The 18,331-nt window shown below is 45.6% G+C and overlaps 1 protein-coding gene across 5 annotated transcripts in view; it reads right to left on the reverse strand.

Annotated features, from left to right (window-relative positions):
- The window catches only part of LOC143140979 (sodium bicarbonate cotransporter 3-like), an 85,021-nt gene that overhangs the window by 53,125 nt on the left and 13,565 nt on the right, over positions 1–18,331 (reverse strand). Inside the window, exon 1 of one of the 5 annotated variants that reach the window (XM_076302168.1) lies at positions 9,994–10,359. The exons of the other annotated variants lie outside the window; for them this stretch is intronic. Coding sequence (XP_076158283.1) covers positions 9,994–10,029 — 36 coding nt within the window. The 5' untranslated portion in view covers positions 10,030–10,359. Of the gene's footprint in view, positions 1–9,993; positions 10,360–18,331 lie in introns of those variants that run through there. 5 annotated transcript variants of the gene reach the window in all.

The raw sequence follows: 18,331 nt of genomic DNA on the forward strand, positions 1-18,331 counted from the left end.
AATTTTGTTCCACTGGCGAAGCCTGAAATGTTTCATCTTGGTAAGCTAAAGTATCTTTGGTTAACTACACGATGAGTGTTTAAGGCCTCAGCAACAACATCCACATTAATAACATTAAATAATTATATCTTTAAAGTGGCACATGGTGTGTTACTGTAGTGCACTTCACCGGGAGTTGAGGGAAAAGTAAACAAAAATCTGTGAAGGGAGTGATGTCAAACTCTTAAAAGAGCCAAGCCATTTTTAAAAGTGTCTACTGACAGTCTTATGGTAACTTGTCTGATACTGACTAGGGAGAGATAACGTGGAAGCAGTACAAAATAGTCTTGTTGATAATTTGTTCAAATTAAATGAGGTGACAATGAAATGAAATTTGGAGACATTTCAGTTTGAAATAGTCTGCTATTACAGTGATACTCACTATTATTTATTTAATTGGAAAAAAAAAAGAATTCATTGCATTTTATGCTAGCCTAATAATTATGTATGTGGTAGTAGTCTCTACTGATCAGTAGAGGCAAGTAAACAAATGCAAATAGGCTACTCGTACTTGGTTTGAAATAAATATCACTAGTTAAAACATTTCAAAATATAATACACCTGGATTGTGTTGCATTCTGTGACTTTATTCTCTATTAAAATACTCTATTAAAGGGTATTTTTCCAGTAATATATTTCATTATTGAAGATTTTTTTAAAATAGTGTTATAATATTGTCTCGTCTTGTTCTAGTGAACCCAATATCGTGTATCGTCTCGTGGGCTAAGTGTATCATCACACCCCTAACATTAAATCTAAAATTAATAAATCTCTTTTGCTACATTTACAATACTTAGGCTAAAGCAAGGAAAATGTCTATGCGTGTAGTTATCAGAAACTTTCGAAGTCACCAATATAATTATCTGTTTTTCAAATCTTGACCTGCCTGGCCAACACTTGAAATCAGGCACAGTGCCAGAGAATTTTAAGCCCTCCATCTAAACCTGGCTTTAGGGAGTTTTTGAGCTCCTAAAACAGAGCGCTTTGGTAACTGAGCAAGAGCTGCATCCTCCCGTCTGGGTCAGATGAGGTGAAGACCGACTGTAGCGTCTGCTACTGCCGTCATTTATGAAAAATCAATGGAGACAGAGAACACACTGACTGACAGACCCACTGATGTCACGTCTCATGGCGATGATCAAAACAAGCAGAAAGCATTATGTCCCCCACAGGTTAGAATCTATGGCGAGAAAGAGAGAGAGAGAGAGAGAGAGGTAGAGAGAGAGAGATGCTTTATGGAGCTCAGCAAACTCACTGTGCTTTGATTATAATGCATACATACACTCACTCAGTCATACACATACACACACACACAAACAAGCACTCAATCACCCCCTGACATACAAGCGCACACACACACACACACACAAACAAGCATCCAATCACTGAAACAACCACACACACACACACACACACACAGACAGACATGGCCACAGTCTGACAGGCCTCTCCCTGGAGAGAAGAGTGTTCTGAAGGAGGTGATGGATATGACAGGTCTGCATCACAATATGTGTGTGTGTGTGTGTGTGTGTATGTGAGCCTGTGTGTGTGTGCGTGCATGTGAGAATTTATCTCAACACAATACTTACATTTTATAGGTTGGCGAGTGTAAGTGGTATAGATAATGTACATCAGTGAATGTGCCCACGTTTCTGTGTGTGTGAGTGTGTGTGTGTATGCACGTGCATATGTCTCAGCCTGTTTATGCCAGCATGCTACATGTGCTTACTGTGTGCATCTGTGTGTGTGCATGTGAATATGTTTCAGCCTGTTAATGGCAGAATTTGCTACATGTGTGCGCATGTGTGTGTGCATGTGTGTGTGTGTGCACAGACAGTGTTGGTCTCCACAGCAGCAGCTCGAGCAGAGGACACACAGCACCTGTTCTCCATCCCCTCGGGATATGGCCTGGTGGCAGCTCTTTAACTACACATACTCTACTACACGTCTTTAACAGCAGCTGCCACACACACACACACACACACACACACACACTCAAAACCACAGTAGCCCTGATCCGACTGTCAGTCTAGTGCAAGCCAATATGAGTGTAGTGCATGTGTGTGTGTGTGTGTGTGTGTGTGTGAGATAGATAGAGAGCAAGCAAGAGAGTGGGAACATGAACCCCCCTATTCACATCACAGTCATTCTGTCCCTCCATCCTCTTTCCCTGCGCTGCCCCAGTGCACGCTGGGATACTGGAGCCGAGGCTGCGGTAGAGTGCCAATGACATGCTGACATTGAGGATCGAAGTCATTAGCATTAGCATACTGCAAACGGGCAGCAGCCTTGCGACGCAGGTTGTCAGTGTTTCTCCACCACAATGTGACTCTTCCCCAGTAGCGTGGCGGTGTTGTCTGGAGAGGGCTCGATAAGACTGAATGCCTTCAGGGGGCTGAGGCTATCCATGGGGTGGGGGTTCGGGTGGGATGAGGGTAAATATAGTGGATTATGGGAAACCTTTTGAAGTACTACGACCAGAGAGAAAGAGGAATAACATTTCCACATGTGTTAGGGCTTTGGCTGGTGTCCGTTTACTCAGAGGCTGATCAACTGTTTTCCTGGTCACAGGTGTGTGTGTGTGTGTGTGTTGTGGGAGTGTTTGTTGTCTTTAAAGGAATAAACATAGGAAGTTTAACTATTTCACCACAAATGAGGGAGAACACACATCTTTCTAAGTAGTGTTAGGGCATTGGCTGTTGCCCTCTGACTGATATGAGTTGTGTTTTGGTCACTAGTGTGTGTGTGTGTGTGTAGGTGTGATATTCCATGAAATGGTATAGGTCACATGTTCATGCATGCTGTTTGGAGCACGACCCTTCCACCCTTTCAAGTATCAATGATGCAATGCCAATACCTCTGAAATGAATGTGTGTGTGTGTGTGTGTGAGTGCGTATGTATGAAAATGTCAGTGTGACCTAGTCATTCTAGTCTAAAATAAACCTCAGGAGCATGTGCTTTGTCTGTGTGGAGCACAGATGCACTGTGTGTGTGTCAGTGTGTGTGTCTGTATGTCTGCGTGAGGATATGGACGTGTGTGTGTTGGTGGGTGCCATGGTGGGGTACCAGACCAGTGTTTATTTGCTGACCCGGTGGTTATATTTGTGTGTGTGTGTGTGTGTGAAGACCTCAGGAGGTATCTTTGGCATCTGAGTTTGCAGCAGAGTGTGGGTGCTGTGGTGGGGCGCTGACTCCAAGGTCACCTCCTGAACCCTGAACGCTTACCGACTGACATCATACATGCCATACAAGTGTGTGTATGTGTGTGTGTGTGTTTGTCTTTGTAAATGTGGGTGTTTGTCTATGTGTGTGTCTCTAGTGTGTGTGTGTCAGTGTGTGTGTCTCTGTAGTGTGTCAGTGTGTGTGTACAGTATTTGTGTGTGTGTCTTTGTAGTAGGGGTGGGCGATATGGACAAAAAATAATATCTCGATATTTTTTGTGATTTTGACGATAACGATAATTAGTCGATATCCTTTTAAAAAAATGTTTTTGTTAAAGTCAGAGTTACTTTACAGCTCATTATTTATGAATAGCATCATTACAATAATAACCAATAACCTAACCTGTGACTTTTTAACCAAATCAACCAATGCATTGTCACTCTATGACACATTTCCAATTCTGCCCCCACTTGTGTGTGTGGCAATGACATGGTCTAGCCAGCTACATTAGAGAAGATGAATAGGCCTAACAGTTTCCCAAGAGAAAGTCTGAAGCTGAAGTTCCTTTCAAACCTTTACATAGGATTCACTGTAAAACTAAGAGCAGACCAACAGAGTAGCCTACATCTCAGTTATTTCTTTATACTGTATGTTTTGTTTTAGAGCAATCTTGTAGGTTAGCATTCCAAGTTACAGAATAGAAACTAATGCGTTAGCTTATGGCTAATGTAAATGAGAAATGCTAACAGTTAGCACAATCGGTAAACGTAGATATTTAGAGCGAACTTCAGTCCATTTACAAAAGAGTTACATGAGAATAGTTATTTGTTTACAACTGACTTATAAAATACTCAAAGGCTAATGTTTTCTCTCCATATAATACTGTGTAGGACAAAACGTGACTGTCTTATCAATGCTACTTGAACAGAAGTAGCCACATAAAATCCCAAGTAGGCTACTCTTGCTGCACAAAATAAACATTAGGCGTGCGTGAGACAACTTTGTGACCCACTAGTGATCACGTGACACTTGCTCTGCTGCACTTCTCCCGCATAGCCTAGCTCCTGGGAATGTATGAGTCTTCAGTGCGTGATTTCGAGTGTTTTTCCCCATAAGTAATTTAAATACTCGATAATGTCAATTTGCACATCGTTAAAACAACAATCACGATATTATCGCAGACGATATATATCGCCCACCCCTACTTTGTAGTGTGTGTGTGTGTGTCAGTGAGTGTGTCTCTGTAGTGTGTGTATGTGTGTGTGTGTATTTGTGTGTGTGTCTCTGTAGTGTGTGTGTGTGTGTGTGTGTGTGTGTGTGTGTGTGTGTGTGTGTGTGTGTGTCTTCGTGTTGTTTGTGAGGTATCTCAAGACGGTGGCGTGTGCACCTCATTCTCTGTTGACCGCCTATAAAAGCCTCCGCTGTGGCAAGGCCCTGTGGTGTCGGGTGTCTGACAGGATGAAAGGAAGGCATTGGCAAGCCAGCCAGGGAACTGCCAGCCTGGCGCAGTGAGTGAAGCTGGCGCAGGCAGCAGTGGGGTAGAAACTAAGAGGAAATGCCACCTCCGCCTGCACACCAGCGTGATGACTGCAGTGACCTTTCAGCAAGCTGGCGCCCAAAACAAAAATGCACATCCGCCCAAGCGCCTCGAAAAAAAACAGACCCGCTTTGCTTGGGGTCAGAACAGATAACGGATGACCGGAGGGCTCACAGAGTTGAATCTGGGCCAGACCCAAGCCAGATCGGGGTCAGACTGGCCTGCTATCAGGGTGGCCCAGCAGCTGGCTGGGTGCTGAAACTGAGCCAGTTCTGTCCCCTGTGCTGTGGACCTTATCGGCACGGCAATCCCCAGACGCCAGTGCCGAGAGATGTCATTTCCGCACTTAAAGAGAGAAAAGGTCACTTAACATTGAACTGATTGGCTGGGGTTGATGTGATTCGCCCAGTGTGTGTGTGTGTGTGTGTGCATGCATACTCTATGTGTGTGCGTGTGTGCGTGTGTACATAATCATTGAGGAGGATATAATGGTGAATAATTCATAGCCGTTTCTATCTGTAGGAGACTGCTTTGTGCAGCCCTTTCAAAAAGCAACGACACAGACTCACATATCAGGGCACATGCTGTCAACAAAGATGAAAACAAACACAGCAGGTCTTATTCCAACGTGAGTGAGTGTGTGTGTGTTTCTGAAGCTGTGTTTCCATGCATGCATGACAGAATTTCCATGCTATTATGGATGTTGTATACTAGAATCTCTCTCTCTCTGTCTGTGTGTGTGTGTGTGTGTGTGTGTGTGAGTACGTATGTGTGTGTGAAAACACCCAAGGCAATGCAGTGTATGAATGTAGAGCAGAACTTGTTGGAACGCACACAATCTATGTGGGTACGTCTTTTGGCCAAATAGCCTCGCAACCAGTTGGATCTGTAGTGTAGACCACGACTAGCCCCTGTGTATTGTCGAGCATGTGTGTTCATGTGGTTTAGGCGTTGCCTGTTGCGGGGAGCCCCATGTTGAGGTCTGAGCCCTCTACACAGGCCCCTACGGCCCATCCTGTGGCCCCCGTTGTGGCCTCCCTACGCCTCCGGACGGACCCCACAGAGAGGTGGAGCAGCTGGGGAGTCCTAGGAAGACCCACCTCTGCTGTCCCTCACGCTGTGCCATTTCCATCACATTTCCATTTGATTTATCTAGCCCAGCAGACGCACAGATAGGACACGTCTAGTCAGGCCGGCAGACGGCAGCGGGTTCTGGAACGGATGTGGCTCAGGTGTGGCTGGGAAGTGGCTCAGATCTGGCAGCGTTGGCTATTTGTGTCACGTTGTAGGCTAATCTGTTTAGGCTGTCCGCCTCAGGACATTTGAGCGTCTGCTGCCCAGTGTGGGTCCCTCCTGTCCGCTGACGGTTGTTTGGGTTTGTGTTCCCCACAGACGGCCAGCTCAACCTGGGAACAGGACTGGCCCGGATGCGGTGCAGCTCAGATCTGCTTCATCTGTGGGCCTCACTGTCTGACCCCAATTTTTCCACCAGGTCCCATCTACACTCTGTGGGCTCACCGCCCAACCCCAATTTTCCGCCAGGTCCGTCTGCAATTCTGTCCGCGTCTGTGACACTGCGTTCCTGGAGTGTATTGCCGCCATACTCAGTGTCATTGTCACCAAGTGTACCAGCACGCATCAGAAGCATCCCAGACACGGCTCTCTCCACTCGAGTGCGCCTAGTCTATTTTGGATGCCTGACGCTTCTCCAACTCTATTCCAAGTAGGCACTGTCACAACCGAAACGTGAGAGTCAGGGGAAATCAAGAGTAACGCACTCATTGTCTGCAGCCCACTCAACCTCTGGGTAATACTACTGGCCTGCATGAGCAATTTAGCCTCGATTGGTCTCGTGCATTCAGACCTACAGTAGAAGCAGACTATAACCTGTCCAATCAGTCCAATTGTGCTAAAAATGGGCTTCATCACTCCACCCAATCAATCTGCTTGATGGGACTCAAACCCATGACCTCGATGGTTTCAAACATCTTGCTCTGTGAGAGATTGAGCTCCAGGAACATGCTGCCCCCTGGGCTAAGCTAGCTGATGGAGCTCTGGGGTGGTCTCCGCACAGGCCCAGTGGAAGTATCAGGGGCCATCTTTACCGCACCATTCCCACACACATCCTCCGTTCTCATCCCTCGCTTCCGCAGAGCTTGCCCTCCTGATCCATGTGACCCCACTCTTTTTGGCAGTGAGAGAGAGAAAGAGAGAGAGAGAGGAAAAATGAGAAAGAGGAATTATTGAGGCGAGTGAGCGATTCCGTGAAGAGAAATGTCGTGGAGGAGTTGAATGTCTCTCATGACATCTTGCTCTACCCGGGGTCTCTAGTTAAGGGATACTGAATGAGCACAGTTTGACCACAGGCCAAATATTTCGGAACGGACTAAAATAGAAACGTTCCCATGGCGGTGCCTGTGAGTGAGTCTATATGGGTGCATTTATGCTATCCCTGTGTGCGTGTGTGTGCGTGTGTGTGTGTGTGTGTGTGTGTATTGTGTAAACTTAGACTGCCTGCCAGACCTCCTCTATTCCAGGAGGGCCCTGCCGGGAAAAGATCCAGGCTCTTGACACTGACGTCACTAGCTGCCTCCCATAGCCCCACTCTGTGACAACTGGCCTGCTACGGAGACCTTGAAGGCCTGGGGGACCTTCACACACACACTCTCTCTCTCTCTCACACACACACACACAGCTATCAAAACACAATGATAGTGCATAATTATCTTTCAGCACTGGGAATCCCACTGGATGCTTCTCTAAGTCAACTTCCTGTCCCATGGCAATAAGTAGACTACTACAATCCATATTAATGCAAGGTGCGCAGACATCAGAAGCTTCTTGATGTCCACGGCTTAGGTGTGTGTCAACATCCCATAATAGGTGTACCATAAGAAGCTTCTTGTGTTTATGTGAAGGTGTGTGCTACTGTTCCAGGGTAAAAAGCAAGAAACTAATCAGTTCTCCACTGTGGAAACCTCACTAATTCACACACACCTGTAGGTCCTGGGTTCACACCTGGGGAAAAGGCTTGTTAAAGTACTATAAAAATACTCTCACCGAAAGTGAAGTGGAGCAAAATGTGGCTAATTCCATGCAGTCATCATGAAGAAATTAACTAAAGTTGTCAATGACACAGGAAGGTTTTTACAGGAAAGGCACATGTTGCAGTATAATAAACACAACAAAGTCAAACTCCAAGGAGGTTGTGACTCTTGACAGTTACTACCCTTTGATGATTCCATAATGAAGGCTACATATTCAGTGTGTGATTAGCGTATTATTTTTCTAAGTATTACTCTTCTATGTTTGATGATTTCTTCATGACACACTTGGGCCTTACGCCCTCTTAGTTATAACCTAAACCATTACTGAAACCACAATCTAGCCACATAAGCCAACAGTATGTTTCTGTGTGTACAGTAAACTGTGCAGCTTAAGCTGTGATTTAATCTCGTTTCCTGAGAGTCAGCACCTCTTCCGCAAAACAAACACATTAGGAAAGCCAGCTCAGCTGGATCCCTCCCTGGTTCCCACAAACAGCCCTCCAGGTTCTGCCTTCCAGTCTCCCAACAACCAACCAAAAGCTCCAGGGTCTCAATATTAGCAACGGAGTCTGTCTCGGACCCGGAATGGATCGGCCCCTGATCTGGCACTAGGACCCTCAGTTTGGGGTCACACAGACAGACATCAAACCCAGAGAAACACAAAAACGCTCAGCGGTGCACCCCCACAAATGACTTGTCGTTAATTGACCAAAGCATGAGGACGAAGAAGGGGATACCCATGGTGACCCTGGCCCAGTAAACAATCTCCAGCAGCCATCGATACATCCCCCAGCTGTGGTGGCCGTTTCTGCAAGACAGTTCATTTAGATGACCCTGTTTGGTGTTGGCTGTTTTCTTTCCCTTACCTCAAATCACAGGTGAGCCACACCTGCCTGAGGCCTCGGCCTACCTGTTCTATAAAAGGACTGTGGGATCGCCCCTGTTGGGGCAAAAACTAGTCATGATAATGCAATAACTGTCTGCTGTGGCCAGTGGCCACTGACCTATCATTGAAATACTATGCTGATTTTGTCAGTGGTAGACACGTACCGTTATTAGCACTTTATAAGGATTTACTAATTTGACCACATTTCTGATAGAGACAGGTTGATTTACATTCTCAGCCCTGATGGTAGGTGTTAGTCTGCAGGAGTATGGGCCAAGGAGCGGATTAATCAGCCTACGGCCTGGAGAATCCGATTACTTGGTCACCTTGGACAGCAAGCATCAATAAATGTCACAACCCCAGCAACGTTCACTGTCACTCAAACTGAGACACACACTGACAAGCCTGAAAAACTGCCCATGCTTTTAAACTATTGCCGGGTCAAAAAAAAAAAACACACATGTGCACACACGCACACACACAGGATCCATATTTCTCTCATCTGAGTCGCCTTCCCCTTATTCACAGCCAGATTCAATTAGATCTTCATCTTTGACTGCCACTGAGTCACTCTCTGAAGCCTCAATCAATGTTTACAATAGATCATCACTGTCCCATTTATTGCTCTGCACGTCTCTCTCTCTCTCTCTCTCCCACGTTTTCATCCTTCCTCTCTGCTTCTGACATCCTGCCACCATCTCTTACCCCTCTCTCTCTCTCTCTCTCTCTCTCTCTCTCTCTCTCTCTCTCTCTCTATCTATCTCTCTCACACACACACTCCTTCCACCTCTCCTTGCCCCAGTTATCATAGCGGCCATGTCTGTTTCTGCTCTCCTCTCCTTCTCTCTCTGCCCAGTAAAAGCTCTCACTGATCATTTCCTCTTAGCCACAGGGCTTGTTGATGAGGCAAGTCTTGAGCCCAGAACCACACTCTTTCTTTCACCTCATTCTCTCTGTCTCTCTCTCACACACACACTCTCCATCTTGCTGTCTCTGCATCTGTCTATAAACATCCTGAAAGACCTTTTTCACCTCCCTTAGAGACAGACAGGCTCCATGCGGAGACACACACACACACACACACACACACACACAGACGTATGTATGGGACGTACTGTCTCGCATGTGCAGTAGCTGTGCACATACTATATTAGACACAGCATATTAGACCTGTGAACACACACACACACACACACACACACGTTCAACATCGGAGCAAATGCATGCATGTCAGGTCTAAGGTACACATACACAAGCAGCACCCTCACTCTAAACACACACACACACACACACACTGAGAGAAAGGCAGTGTGTGACTTACCCGGAGCACATGCTCCCCCTCGGCGTCTCCCTCCATTAGAGCTCGGTCATGGGCAGGAGCCTGCAGATACCCGACAGCTCCGCTAAACCAGCGCTAACGCTAAACCGCTCCTCTCCCTGCTCACGCTGTCTGTCTCTCTCTCTCCCTTTCTGCCTGCCTGGCTGGCTGCTCCGCTCCAACCACTAGCCAGTATGTGTGTCTCTCTGTGTGTGTGTGTGTGTGTGTGTGTGTGTGTGTGTGTGTGTGTGCGCTGCTGCCTGCGCGTATGCTTGCCTGAGAGTGTGTGTGAGGTGTGACGTGCACGGGCGCGTGTGTGTGTTTGAGCATGAGGCAGAGCAGAGACTCGCCAGGACTGTGGAATGCCTCTCCCCTCCTCTCTCTCTGTGTGTGTGTGTGTGTGTGTGTGTGTGTGTGACAGAGAGAGGAAAAGAGAAGAAAACGGAGGGAGTGTGTGTGTGTGTGTGTGTGTGTTTATACAATGAGAGCGTCTCCCTTAAAGCAGTGTCACTCTCTGTTCCAGCCCCTCTGCTCCACCAGCCAATCCTGAGCACTATGAATATTTCATCCTCGACACCAGAGAGAGAGAGAGACAGAGAGAGAGAGGGGAGAGAGAGAGGGGGGGAGAGAGAGGAGGGAAAGAGGAAAATAGTGGGAGAGAGGAAGGGAAAAAGAGTGGGAGAAAGAGAGAGGGAGAGAAAGAGAGGAAGGGAAAGAGTAAAAGAGTGGGAGAGAGAAATGGAAAGAGGATAGAGTGGGAGAGAGAGAGAGAAATGGAAAGAGGAAAGGAGTGGGAGAGAGATGAGACCATGATAATGAGACTAAGAGGCAAAGGACGCTGTGACCTAAAGACATGCTTGGTCTCCTTACTGGTTTTTCTTGCACTCTCTCGATCTCACACACAAACCCCCCCCCCCCCCCCCAAACACACACACAAACCCCCCCGCCCCCCAAACACACACACAACCCCCCCCCCCCCAACACACACACACAAACCCCCCCCCCCAACACACACACAAACCCACATCCACAGATGACAGCACCATAATCATAGAAATGCACTGGCTGTTCCCTCTATTCTCCCCTGGTCCCTCCAGATTCCCGTCTCTTTTTCCTCCCTCTCATTCTCTTTCTCTGTTTATCTCTCCCTCTGCCTCTCTCGCTCTCTCCAAACACACACAGGAAGCAGAGGAAGCCCATGAGAGCTTGATGATAGACTAACATGTCTCCTTCCATTAATGGTTTTCCTTCCGCTTTCTCTCATCCTTTCCTGTGTCTCTGTTGAGTGGTGATCTTGACCAAGGTCACACACACACACGCACGCCATCTTCTCCTCCACCTCTCTCTCCCTCTCTCTTCTGTCTCTCCCCCGCTCTTTCTTTCGCTCAGTTAATCTTCCCCTGGAGGCTGAATGAGTTTAGCCCGCTGAATGCTCTCCTTCCTTCCGACCAGGCTCCGTGGGACGGTAAGAATGGGAGATGTGAAGGACACTTGCTGCTGCCGCCCGCACGCCTTTCATAATCACACGCACGCACACGCACGCACGCACATGTGCTCCGTAAATAAATAAGCAAATAAATTAAGAAGCAAATACAAAAAACCCCACATCCTCTGTGGCAAATGCTGTGCTCCGTTTCCATGGTAACGTCACAGGATCTCCAGTTGCCCACCTCTTGCCACCTTCATCATAATTAATTTAAATGATAGTGCTGTCAGCTGACCCCCTGAACCATGACTGACATCTTTTGACCCTCCCCCTCCCCAAACCCCCATCCCCTAACAAATTACGCTCTCCCTGCACTCCCAAACATCAGAAAACCAAACGACCCCAATGACCTTCAGGGTTGTTTGAGCTTAATTACAGAAGCTTGCTGACAGAATGCTGCTTCTGCATCCCAATCGCACATCAGCCAGATGTCCTGCTTTAAACCGCCCAAGAGCATTAGGGACAGCAGCTCGTGTCTTGGACATGACACTCAGAGATCTGTCCAGGTATCAGCTCCAAAGAGCCTGCTGGTGACTCACACACTGTAGCTCTTTTTATGCACCGAGACAAGCTCTGTAGTGCGAGTGAAGTGAATGTTACATCACATTGCACACCTCTCTTGCTGTTAAAAAAGTGCTCCGAATGTTAAGGTGGTAGCAGCTTCAGGGACAAAATGTGACCCTATGACAGGTGTCCTCCAATGTGTTTTATGGCTTCGTCAATGTGCCATGGGTCAGGTCCCTGAAAGTGCAACCCCCCGCCACACAAGCAGTTCTTATACCCTCTAAGGATCTGAGTCCTCACAAGCAGAGAGAAGAGAAAGAGAAAGAGAGAGAGAGAAGGCAAGCCAGAGACGGCCGGCTGGCATATCTTGCTGAAAGTAAAGCCGGCCAATATGACAACATGATGAGTCATCGCTACGGCACCAAGGAGAAATTTGAAGCTGGCGCCAGCAGACGTCCACAGCTCTCTCCTCCACACCACGGATGCCTCCTCTAGAGCAGCCCAAGCACCAAGCATAGCTAAGCGGACCAGCAGCACTTATCCACGGTCCTCACTGATGCTCCAGTGGAAAGACTCCATTCATTCAAAAAGCCCTGTCCGACACGTTGCAGGCGACAGCCTCAAATCAATTAAGATAATGGAAAGAAATGCAGAGACAGAGAGAGTGTTGTTAGCCTGAAGTGACTAATCTCTCATCATCCTCTTCCACTGGTTTTATGTTTTGGAAAGTCCATAATTCAATTTTCACAGTTTCCCCTGAGATGTCATACACTGCTGGGTGAGTAATGGGAGTTCACTGTGTGCTGTTCAGCCGCCCGACACACTCCACTGGAGGAAGCTTTGATCACACTCTCTTATTGACCTTTTCAACAGCATTTAGCCTAAACAAACATGGGCGTTGCCAAGTAATTTCCTGTGGCACAGAAATCAACATTGAGCTAATGATAGCTGGGGCACAAACAAAAATCTCAAAAACATGTTTGAAAGTCGACATTTTGTAGAGCATTAAGCTAAAGCTATCTGTGTTGTTTTTTGAACATTTCAACTGGAAACCCTCTAGGAACAGATTGAAAGGGTCTATACTGCAGTTTGTGTAATCTACTGCAGATTTACTTCATGCATAGGCTCAAAGCCATGACATCATGCAGATAAACATATGGCACCAAAGGTCCCTCTGAAATTCTCCATTCCCCAAAAAGGTAAAGACAATGGTGACATCTGCTGGTTGTTTGCACAAAGAAGACAAATGGAGACCGGTACCCTTTAGTCAAACACTTAACCCACTCCCTAACTTACTCATGTGATACCCCAGCATGTGGTATGTATGCCCTGAAGCAATGTAGCACATCTTTGGGATGGCTGCTCATGCCTATCTGACCAGCAGCGCTGGCGCTAGTCCACGCGCTCGGCCAAGGTAGGGTTGCGGTGTTCTGCTCACTCCTCGTTCTGGAGGTCAAGGCCTTGAGGCCGAGACCCCACCCCCCGTCGGGCCTGGTAACGCTCACGGATAACCAGATTAGCGGCTGGCCGGCTGCGAGAGACACGAGAGCTCGCAGGCTCTGTCTTCGGAGCTTAGCGGGATTAAGACCTGTGCTGAGCTGAGTGGCTCTGCTCTGGTCAGGACTTTAGGAGACGGGAGGGCAAAGACCACAGGTGCTCCAGGGAGGGAAGGGAGAGGTCGGGGCAGCAGGGCGGATCCATTCACTTTTAGGAGTGCACGGACTGGCTACAACCCACCAGCGGCCCAGCTATTCTACGTGACCCAGTTGCTTAAGTTAGCGCAACAACAAGGTCAATGGTTTGACACTGACAGCATACTGATAAAATAAGCCTATAGATAGATAGATACTTTATTGATCCCTGGGGGAAATTCAAGGTCACAGTAGCATACAGACATACACACACACATTCACTAACAGCAGAAAAAGTAATTAAAAGTATATAATATAAAAAAAACACAACTAAGCAATAAGGACTGTAGAAGATAAAGAATATACTAAATATACTATAATACAAATTATACTAAATAAAACTTAATCTAAATCAATTCTAACAAACAGTATCCACATAGTGGGTGATTAATCAATCAGGTGTGCTTGCAATGACTGAAGCAGGGACTGAGCCTGTGGTCCTCTGTGCATAAGGTAAGGTAAGGTGCTCTTTGTGAATGAGTGTCATGGTGATGGTGCAAATGAGTAAGTCAAACAGTGCAACAGTGCAAGAATAAAGTCTATATATCTATGTATAAATAACTATATTAAGAAAGGTATAAGTGTGGTCACAGTTCGGCTGTGGCATGGAGGGAGGGGTTGTGCATATGTGCTAATAAAGCACGCAAACAGTGAGGCAGAAGACAATGGTAAAGTGGCTAGTGGACAGACAGTTCAAGACATGAAGTATCCATTCTATATAGTATAGGTACCCTAGCCTATATACTGTAGTCTTTTTTTTCAGTATTCCAAAGCAACAAATATTACTGCACAGTATGTGACTTGTGTGTCTTGTAAATGTCTCAACAACACCTAATAAAAGTCACAGCCATAAGCTTGTTTTTTTTCTGTTAAGTATTTAAGTCCATTTAAGTCCACAGGAAACTAATGACCTAATAACCTCTTATGTTTTGAGCATTGCTCTTTCCACAGTTAAATAACATAAGGAATTTTCATAAGGAAGGAAATGCTTAGCCTAAATGTGTTGATACAATTCTTAACTGTTAGATAGTAATCTGTTAAATACAATACTAAATGTTAGTAATCTGTTAAACATGTTATTGCTGCACTGCACACCAAATCAAGCTTAAGTTTTGGAGGTTTGTTTTTTTTCTGTTGTTTAACTCCATCGTCCTGAGGCTCCACTGCCAGAACAAACTGCTAATAACACCAAGATTACATTTAGGCCTACATTTATTCATTTAGCAGATCTTAGAGGGCCTTTAACACTGTAGGCTATATTGGCCTCTTTAGCCTCAAGTCTTTTGAGATAGTTGTGGATGAGTACCTTTATTTTCTCAGACGGTAGAGACAAAAAGCCTCCATGTGCCATACATTCTTGGGTTGTCTAGCATGGACTGCCCGTCTCCCCAGAGTGGCTCAATGATATTGATATCAGGAGACTGTGATGGGCACTCCAGAACCTTCACTTATTCCTGCTGTAGCCACTGAAGGGTTGACTTGGCCTTGTGCTTCGGATCATTGTCATGTTGGGGAGTGCATTCCATGCGCAGAAGTTGTGAGACTTGTCTAGATGCTGTTTGTGTATTGTAAGTGTGCTGTTTTGTGGCATTAGCACAATAATGTATTTTTATGGCCAACCACCAGTGCAGCTTGTGCTTGTTCAAGTGTCTCCTTATCATGGATCTTGAAACAGTCGCACCACTTTCTCGCAGTGAAGCCTATATTTCAACTGCTGCAGCTTGAGGGTTTTTCTTCGCATCCTGACCAATTTTCCGGGCAGTTGAGGCTGAAATCTTTGTTGGGCTGTTGGCTTGGAATCAACTGAACCACTAATTCCCCACTTCTTTATCAGACGTTGAACACTACTGGCTGGCATTTCCTGATTCATACAGTACAGTTGAGTTCAACCACTTTGTCTCACAAATATTTAGTCAGCTCTTTTGCATTCCCCATGGCTCAGTAGTCAGCAAAGTCAGTGCATCACTGGATAAAATGTGCAGAGGTCTCACAAGAGCTACAAAGCTCAATGACACCATTTCATTACACAATTTTTCTCTAATTTAAATCACACTTGTCATTTACATTTATTTATTTAGCAGATGCTTTTATCCAGAGTGACTTACATGTCAATTACAGGGTCATTGTCCCTGGAGCATCTTGCTCAAGGGCACAATGGTGGAAGCCGGGGAATTGAACCCGCAACTTTTCAGACTACTGCATGCTAGCCCAGCTCCTCGTAAGGCTTGAGAAAGGCCACAGGCTGAAACGTTGTTTGTATTAAACTACTGGCATATGAGCTGCTAGAGTGTGCGGTCTCCCTTTGTTCATCACAGCCCAGCTCCTTAACCAATATGCTACCACTGCACCGCACGGGAATTGGCTTTAATAGCCAATTAAACCTGGGTGTGTCAACTTGTGTATAGTATCAGGCCAAACATTCAAGGATATGCAAACTCTTAAACAGGGTCATTTGGGTGATTTCATTATTATTCATTATTAGGGCCCGAGCACCGAAGGGCGCAAGGCCCTATTGTTTTTGTAAGGATTATTATTATTATTATTATTATTATTATTCTTATTATTAGGGCCCGAGCACCGAAGGGCGCAAGGCCCTATTGTTTTTGTAAGGATTATTATTAGGGCCCGAGCACCCGAAGGGCGCAAGGCCCTATTGTTTTTGTAAGGATTATTATTATTATTATTATTGTTATTCCACTTTTTTGCTTTCCTGTTTTTGAGGTGGTTAACATGGTCGAAACCTCTTGAAATTTGGCACACACGTCAGGTGTCATGCATCGCAGTTAGGTACAAGAGCTTGACCCCGGGCGTGGCCCAGGGACTCGCTAGCGCCCCCTTAGGTGACTGATCCCGTGGTTGGCAAATATTTTGAGGTGGTTAACATAATCGAAAACGCATGAAATTTAGCACACACATCAAGTGGTACAGTGAATAGACAGGGATAAAAGCTTGGCACCGGGCGTTGCCCAGGAACTCCATAGCGCCCCCTTACGTCACAGTGACTTGTGGTTGGCATATAGTTTTAGATACACACACCAAATTTGGTGGGTGTATGTAACTCCCAAAAACAAACAACTTTTGTATTAACATGCCATTAGCCACGCCCACAGGAAGTGAGGTAATTGAGATTTTGTGCGTTGTGGACATGATCAATTTTAACGTACTCCTCCTAGACGGTTGATCCGATTCATGTCAAAGTTGGTATACATGATGCCGAGATGTTCCTGATTATAAATTGTGAAGTTTTTTTTCGATATGTTGTAATTTGACGAAATGGCAAAATTATTAATTTTAATACCCTTCCACATAAACAATAAATGTGTCATAATTCACCATGCATGGCTTGAAATGTTTTAAATTTCACAGGTCATTGAAGACCATGTTAAGGATAATATTCACATGCCCATAATGCATGTTTGGCATAGCGCCACCAACTGGCAACAGAAAGAATGACAATTATACTGATGTCACATGATCAATTTGAACATACTCCTCCTAGACGGTTTGCCAGATTCATTTGAAATTTGGCAAACATTATGCCAAGATGTCGCTGATGTTAAATTGTGAAGGTATTTTTGAATGTTGTAATATATTTGATATGATTTTAATATCTCACCACATAAACAGGAAATGTGTCATAAATCACAGTGCATTGAATGAATGGTCTGAAACTTCTCAGGTTAATAGATATCATGATTATGATGATATCCAGACACCCAATGGGCCTGCCTGGCATAGCGCCACCACCTGGCCAAGCAGGAAATGTGCCAGAAATGGAAAATGCCTTAAGTGATTGATCTGAAACTTTATAAAATATTGGATATCATTATTGTGATGATATTCACATGCGTAATTCACAGGCCTAGCATAGCGCCACCATCTGGCCAAGCAGGAAATGTGCCAGAAATGCTCTATGCATTGAATAAATGGTCTGAAACTTCTCAGGTTAATAGATATTATGATTATGATGATATCCAGACACCCAATGGGCCTGCCTGGCATAGCGCCACCACCTGGTCAAGCAGGAAATGTGCCAGAAATGGACAATACCTTAAGTGATTGATCTGAAAGTTTACAAACATTTTGGATATCATTATTGTGATGATATTCACATGTGTAATTTTCATGCCTAACATAGCGCCACCATCTGGCCAACCAAAAAGTGTATCAGAAATGTTCTTTGCTGAAAATGAATGGTCTGAAATTTCTCAGGTTAATATATATTATGAATATGATGACACCCAATGGGCCTGCCTTGCATTAAGCCCCCACCTGGCCAAGCGAGTAAATGTGGCAGAAAATAAAATGCAAAAATAAATAGCACACGCATCAAATATGTACATTTCAGAAACTCACCACGTCGGTGCTTTGTTGGATTCTGACATGTCACGGGTTGCGGCCCGCAGGTGCTCGGGCCCGCCATTGCCGCTTGCGGCTATATTTATTATTATTATTGTTATTCCACTTTTTTGCTTTCCTGTTTTTGAGGTGGTTAACATGGTCGAAACCTATTGAAATTTGGCACACACGTCAGGTATCATGCATCGCAGTTAGGTACAAGAGCTTGACCCCGGGCGTGGCCCAGGGACTCGCTAGCGCCCCCTTAGGTGACTGATCCCGTGGTTGGCAAATATTTTGAGGTGGTTAACATAGTCGAAAA

This window comes from Alosa pseudoharengus, unplaced genomic scaffold (assembly GCF_046254945.1).
Source record: "Alosa pseudoharengus isolate Yale_2024_CS ecotype anadromous, Long Island Sound unplaced genomic scaffold, YU_APseudo_1.1 YU_APseudo_1.1_scf_23, whole genome shotgun sequence".
Classification (NCBI taxonomy): Eukaryota; Metazoa; Chordata; class Actinopteri; order Clupeiformes; family Clupeidae; genus Alosa; species Alosa pseudoharengus.